At 48.0% G+C, this 7,365-nt stretch overlaps 1 protein-coding gene across 1 annotated transcript in view; it reads left to right on the top strand.

Annotated features, from left to right (window-relative positions):
• The first annotated feature begins 473 nt into the window (after window positions 1-473).
• The window catches only part of MAP7D2 (MAP7 domain containing 2), a 108,394-nt gene continuing 101,502 nt past the window's right edge, over window positions 474-7,365 (top strand). Inside the window, exon 1 of the mRNA XM_012784641.2 lies at window positions 474-661. Within this exon, the coding sequence (XP_012640095.2) occupies window positions 535-661 (127 nt within the window). The 5' untranslated portion in view covers window positions 474-534. The remainder of the gene's footprint in view (window positions 662-7,365) is intronic.

Raw genomic sequence — 7,365 nt, 5'->3', positions numbered from 1 at the left:
TATGGACGCCCAGTGTGCCATCCGTGTGAGGACGTGTGTGCACGTGGTGTAAACTGTGTTCACACATTGTGTGAGGATGTGTGTGCACGCTGTGTGAGAAACTGCACCCTACATCTATACACGCTCTGGGTGTGTGCGCGCACTGTGTGGGGAGGTGCGTTTACGCCAGGTGTGCATGTTGTGTGCATGCTGCGTGTAAGCATAGTATGAAGAACTGTGTGCACGCTGTATGTGTGCGCATGCCTTGTGTGTGTGCGCTGCGTATGTACCGCAGTGTGTAAGGACGCGTGCCCGTGCGCGCGCAGGGAGGACGGTAGTGCACATTGCATGGGCACGTTATGTGCGCGCACTGCGTGAGAGCCCGTGCGCACACCGCAAGTGCACAGTGTACGCGCGCTGCGTGGGAACCGGAGCGCACATCGCACGTGCACGGTCTGCGCGCGCTGTGTGAGGACGCGTGCGCATGCGGGCGCGCGCGGGTCCCGGTGCTGCGCCGCGGGCCAGGCAGTGCGCCTGTGCGGCCGGCGCATCCCGATGGAGCGCAGCGGCGGCTTCGGGGCGGGATCCCGGGCGGAGGGGGCTGCGCGGGGCACCCCTCTTCCTGGGAAGATGGCCGAACCGGGCGCGGTGCGGACCTCGCCACCCAACCACCGGTCTCCAGGTAGGGACCCCAGAGCGCAGCGGGTGCGTCAGGGTTTCGGCCCCCCGGGGGGCGGGGCGGGCCGCGAAGGGCAGTGGTCCTCCAGCGTTGGGAGCGGGGGCGGGGGAGCGACGCAAAGCTTGGATAAATGCCTTTAACCCCACCCCGGGCCAACTGGGTGCGGGATCCGGGGACCGCGCCCCTAGCCGTGCCGGTGGTGGGGTCCCTTCCCGGGGTGATCTGGGTGAGTAGGTGCGCCTGGGGGTGGCTTAGGGTGGGTGACAAGTGTGTTTGGAATGGAAGTGCCTGAGGGGGGTCTGGAGGTCCGGTCCCTGTACTCGAAGAGCAGCCGGCGTGGGGGACACTGGGGTGGACCAAGCCTGCTCCTGGGGATCTCCCTGGCCTCTGCGCACGCCCTCTCTGCGTCTTGGGAAACGCGCTCAAGAGGCAGCTGTAGCCTGTGGCGAAGGTGGCCCAGCTTCGCACTTCTTGACATCCCCAGGTAGCAAAACTGGCTTGTCACCCAGTGACAGGGGCATAGGGCGCATCGCCTGGGCAGCCGGGCGCTCCTGCCGCCCGTATGGGCTCCTTGAGGTCTTGGGTACGCTGCCCAAGTGTCTGGCCTGGCCCCCTCACATGGCAGCGCGGCAAAGGAGTCTCCAAGCCTGCCAGGCTGCAGTTGCCGGGAGCCATGGAGGGCTGGTCCCTGTACTGGCTGCCTAGAAACGGGAGATTATGAGGACATTCGCAGGATTTTAGACAAGGTCTTGCATCTTCTAGTGCTAACGTTCTGTAAAGTGGTTGCAGGTAATGCGGGGGTGTAAGCAACGTTGAAACCGATTTCATGCTGTTTTTCCTAGCAACACCTTTTTTTTTCGTTAATAATGCAAGCTATTTTTAAAACATTTTTTTTTTTGCTGCAGTCTAAGATGCATATAAAAAACACACAAATCTTAAGTATGTGATTCGATGAATTATTACATAGTGAAGATATCGAGTATTTCTTCACTATGGTGGAAGGTGGAGCAAGAAAAGGAAAGAAATCAAGGGAAATGTTTTTTAGTCACTTAAAACATGCTTTTTATTGGGGAAACAATTTCCTGATTGCACCTTCAATTGCATCATTCATAGCAGGAAGGGATGGCTTAAATCGTTTCCAGTTTGTGTTTTCCATTATGCTTTTTGTTAGAGGCAGAATTTAATAAATATCACAGGGTAGTGATATAGCTACCTTTTTGAATGCGCACTTCTGTTTTCATCCTTTTTGCTTTAGAAATTCACGCTGCATCTGCTAGGGAAGAACCCAGAACCCACCCAGCACAACCAGCTCTCCCTGGCAAAGGGGAGCTTGTAGAATAAAATATTGGAAAGGGGAGGTTAAGTTTGCATTTTTATTTGGTTGAGAATTTTAATGACAGGTTATTTAGATATTTTTTTTTTGTACTGAGAGGTGGGGAGGGGCTGTATGGTTGGATCTTCAGTTTATCTGGGATTTTAATGTGTTTGAAGGAACTTAATGGGGGCGATTCTTATTAAGTTCTGTTGGGAAACTATTGTAGAATCATTTAATGAATTAGGTTAAAACTATTTTTCTATATTTGAAATTGGAAATATGGAAAGACATGTTGTGTGAAGGTTTAAAGCATTAAACTTCTATGTGCATTAAGGTTGGTATAGTGAAATTGGAGCGTTCAATTTAGGTGCCTAACTTACGTAAATAATGTCATCCTCAGAAAAATCATGGTTCTTGAGGTTTTATCATAATCTGTCCTGGATACTGATCATTCTTGGTCATCCAAGGCTTTATCATTTGGGATGTATTTCTAGAGAATTAACCTGCTTTTCTAGAGCAGCAGTCCCCAACATTTTGGCACCAGGGACTGGTTTCATGGAAGACAATCTTTCCATGGACTGGGGGCGGGTGTCGTGGGGGGAGGGAGTGTGGTGCAGAGCTCAGGCCATGGTGGGCGGCCCATTTCCTAGCAGGCTACTGATTGGTACAGCCTGTGGCCTGGGGGTTGGGGACTGCAATTCTAGAAGGTCAGCTGTTGTTCATAAGCTTACGCTGAGTGCTGTGCAGGCTGCAAAAGACAGAAAGGCCCGAGATGTTTAGGCTCTCCAACATTTTCATTGTTGGGAAATATGCACAGTTGGGGAATTGGCACAGTTGGGGAATATGAATTGGCCAGTGGTTTTCGTGGGAGCTGTTGCAGAAGAGGGAAAGGGAATGCCTCTGGTGGTTTCCTCTAGCAACAAGTTCTTCTGATATTGAAATCCTGTACATGTTCCCATTACCCACAAGAGATGCCTTCTTTCTTTCCTTTTAATTACCCCAGGGATGGAAATTACCAAATGTACTGTTCTATTAGTCCTTGTGTTGCATGCACAATATAACAAATGCACAAATGCCTATTATTTTGCTCTGCTTACATGCCTTTAGCCAGCATGTAGAGTCACCAGATCTCAACTGTCATGTCAGACTGCATCATTATCACACAGGTCCTGTGTCCCCCTCAGCCTGAAATGCCCCCTCCTCCCTTTTTCCCTTCAGGGACTCACTTCCTCTAGGCTCTCTGTCAGAATTCATGCACTTCTTCCTGTCTGTTCCTGCAGTACCTCCAGCAAAGCACTCTTCTTATTCTGCCCATGTTACATTAACCTTCCAGTGCTTCTAGGTACATGCTCATCAGGTGCTCAATGCCAGACTCTGTGCTGATGGCTGTCGCTGTCACTAAAGCTGAATAGGTTGAGGTCCATACTGCCTGAATATGAATGTGAGCTCTCCCCTTCTTACTGTGTCACTTTGGGGAAGTTATTTGACATCTCTGAGCTTCAGTTTTCTCACCTTTAAATTGGACTTAGGAACAACACCGGGAGATATATCTTGAAGATGAAGGAATTGATATCTGTAAAGCAGTGCCTGTCACACAGTTGAGTGTTCCAGCTAGTTAGCCATTATAAGCTGCGTGCACCTCCTCTATTGGAGCATTAGCTTGAGGGCCAGCCTGGGTCCAGGTTCTAGGTGCCTCCCTCAGTGCTACCTCGCAGCCTTCCTCAGAGTTTTTGTGCACAGGTCTGTAGTCAGTGTTTCCCAATTGCATTATGCTGGAGCAGCTATAATACTGATGAGTTGGATTAAAGAAGTGTATTGGTAGGGAGAAGTTTGAGATAATGGAACTGCAAAGCATGTTTTCTAAGGCCTGCTCAGTTTTCCAGTGCATTCTGCAGGTAAATGATCGTCTTACTGAGTTGAACTCATTTGCCCACTGTTCCCTAGGAAGGAGGGAATTACTTTGAGGTAAGGTGGCATTCCCTCCTGTCCTTCAACCTGCATGTCTTCCATCCTGTGCCCTGAAGCAGGAGAACCTCTTCCAGAGGTTCAAAGTAGGGTGGGGCCAAGAAGCAAAGGCTGAGAGTTATGTCCCCAAGAAAACAAGAGTTCTTCATCCTGTTTCAAAGTTGCCTTTAAAATAATTCTTGAACATTTTAATCTCAAAGCTGCTTGGAAAGAACAGACTGAGTTTGCATGTGCATATTGACTTCTAGAGGCCCTTTGGCAGTGGGAAGGACCTCCAGCTTCCTACACAGTTGTATGTGGTTTGAGGCTCCTGGCTTTGTTTACTGATGGCAGTGTAGGACTTGGACTTAGCAGGACCTTCAGGACAAACTGCTGAAAGTCTTTCTGACCATCACCAGTTTCTCTTCTGATGTGCTGAGCCTGGTGAAACAACTACTCAAAGTCTATCATTTCTAACCCTTCTTCGTCTCCAATATTAAAGGATGTTTTCCTCTCTTTCAGGTGCCCCCTCTTCTGCAATGGCTAGTTTTTTAAAAGAATATCCTGTCTTCTGTAGTCGTTAAACTGATTGACTAATACAACAGAAGGATTCACAGGGTGGATTTGGGCAGGCCAAAGATGGGATTTCTGGGGGATGTCTTGGTGGGCCTTGTTGGGAGGATTGAATGAGATATGTCGCTTGGTGATACGATATTACCTGGTTTTGGGGGGCTGTCAATGTGCTGAGTTGGCTCTGGCAGCAGTTCCAGGATTTGAAAACTTCCTATGGCCTTGCCCTCCAGCTTGTTTTGCAAGGAATTCCACCAGAAGCAGCAAGAGGTGATAGTTGAGGGCAGCTGCCTTTAGGAAGGGATTTCTCACTGTCTACTTAGCATCTGTGGTAGCCACCCTTGAACGTGGAGTCTGCTGTCTTGTCCACTGAGGCTCTGGGGAAGAGTAGGCCTCTGGATCCTTCTCATCTGCCGCTGAGGTCAGTCTGAATGCAAGCCCTGATGTGCCTTTCTATTAAGGAGCATTTGTTTTCCTCTTGCCTAGGAACTTTTTTCTCTTTTTAAAAGCCTTGTGATTAGCAGAGTTCAGGTTGTCATTAAGTGAAAGGAAAGCGGGTACGAGTAAGCCGCACATGTACAATGTGTTTGAGGAACAGCAGTCATGCGAAATGTCCAAGATCCCTGGGAATGTCAGGGTCTGTCCCCAGGGTTCACAGCTTCTGGCTAGTGCTAGGTTCATTCACCATCTAAAAATACCAGCTTTTCCTCTCAACGCCAAATAGGCTGGGGCCTTGTAACCTCCAGACAACACTTCGGAATGCTTCTTGCTCCTTTGTCGTCTCAGTCTCTTAATCCCCACCCTCTGAGTTTGTATAATAACAGCTTTATTGAAATGAAATTCATATATGATACATTTCACCCCTTGAAAGTGCCCAATTCAATGGTTTTTGGTATATTCAGAGTGGTGCAGCCATCGCCACGATCAGTTTTAGAATGATCAGCTATCATTCCTCATCCCCCTCGCCTCCCAAGCACTGGTCTGCAGCTCGCCTCCCAAGCACTGGTCTGCAGCGATGCAGACCTTGAGGCTCCTGCCATGGCAGTCTTCACCCTTTGGGGCATATACACGTGTGGTCACCCGAAAGTCCATGGTGAGTCTTCATGTTTAGAAGCCATCATTCTACACACTCCATCCTTCAAGTCCAAGACATGCTTTCCACCTAAAAACTTGCCTTTTTACCTCTTACGCACCCTCGCTCCTCAGGGCCTGCAAAGCCCTCTGGACCTTTCAGTGTAACCTGCCACAGCCATCTGCGGTGATAGACTGTCCCCGTGTTCACTTGGGCTGCTCAGATAGTAGCGGCTGCTAATTGTTGAGCACTTACATGCCAAGCACCAGTGTAAGTACTTGTTGCACATTATTTTTCTTTATTTCTCACAAGCTCCTTTTATACTGTTTTTATTCTCATTTTATTTATTTGTTTGTTTGTTTGTTTGTTTGTTTGTTTATTTATTTATTTAGAGGCAGGGCCTCACTCTGTTATCCAGGCTGCAGTGGTGTCATCATAGCTCACTGCAGCCTTGAACTCCTGGGCTCCAGCGATCCTGCTGCCTCAGCCTCCTGAGTAGCTGGGACTACAGGTGCACACCACCATGTCCAGCTTATCCTCATTTTAGAGATGTTTCGGTTATCTATCACTGCGTAACAGACTACTCTAAAACTTCTTATTTCTCACAATTCTGGGGGTTACTTAGGCTCCCGTTGGGGTCAGCTGGAGTCACTCATGCTACTACAGTCAGCTGGGAGGTCATTTGGGCTTGAGATGTCCAAGGAGGCCTCTAATTGTCGAGGTGCCTAATCACAGGGAATCTCTCCTGGACTTCCTAACTGACAGCTTTGCTTCAAGAGTGAGGAAGCAGAAGTTGCCACTTCTCTTAAGGCCTGGGCTTGGAATTTCCAGAATGTCACTTTTGCTGCATTCAGTGGTCAAAGCAAGTCATAAGGCCAGCCCAGATTCAAGGGCAGGGAAATAGACTTCACCTGTTGATGTGAAAGGCAGCATGTACCTGCTGGGAAAGGAGGAATTGTTCGTCACCCTTTTGGAGATTATCTGCTATGACAGGTAAGTACAGTCATTTCTTGATATCTGTGGGGAATTGGTTCTAGCACCTCTCATGGCTACCAAAATCCAAGGATGCTCAAGTCCCTGTTATAAAATGGCATAATATTTGCATGTAACCTATGTGCATCTTTTCGTATACTTTATATTTTATTTGTAATATTTCTATTTTTTTAGTAGAGACAAAGTCTCACTCTTACTCAGGCTGGTCTCGAACTCCTGAGCTCAAACGATCCGCTCACCTTGGCCTCCCAGAGTGCCAGGATTACAGGCATGAGCCACCACATCTGGCCTTCCCGTATACTTTAAATCATCTCTAGATTACTTGCAATACCTAATACAATGTCAATGCCATGTAAATAGTTGTTATACTATATATATATATATTTTTTTTTATTTATTTATTTATTTATTTTTATTTTTTTTGATACAGAGTCTCACTCTTTGCCCAGGGTAGAGTGCCATGGCGTCAGCCTAGCTCACAGCAACCTTAAACTCCTGGGCTCAAGCAATCCTTCTGCCTCAGCCTCCCGAGTAGCTGGGACTACAGGCATGCGCCACCATGCCTGGCTCATTTTTTCTATATATTTTTTGTTGGGCAATTAATTTCTTTCTATTTTTAGTAGAGACAGGGTCTCGCTCTTGCTCTGGCTGGGTTTGAACTCCTGACCTTGAGCAATCCTCCTGCCTCAGCCTCCCAGAGTGCTAGGATTACAGGAGTGAGGCACTATGCCTGGCCTATACTATATTGTTTAGGGAATAACGACAAGAAAAAACGTCTGTATACATTTAGTTTAGATATAGCCATCAATTTTT

This window comes from Microcebus murinus, chromosome X, assembly GCF_040939455.1.
Source record: "Microcebus murinus isolate Inina chromosome X, M.murinus_Inina_mat1.0, whole genome shotgun sequence".
Lineage (NCBI taxonomy): Eukaryota > Metazoa > Chordata > Mammalia > Primates > Cheirogaleidae > Microcebus > Microcebus murinus.
This window is presented reverse-complemented; position numbering and strand designations above follow the sequence as displayed.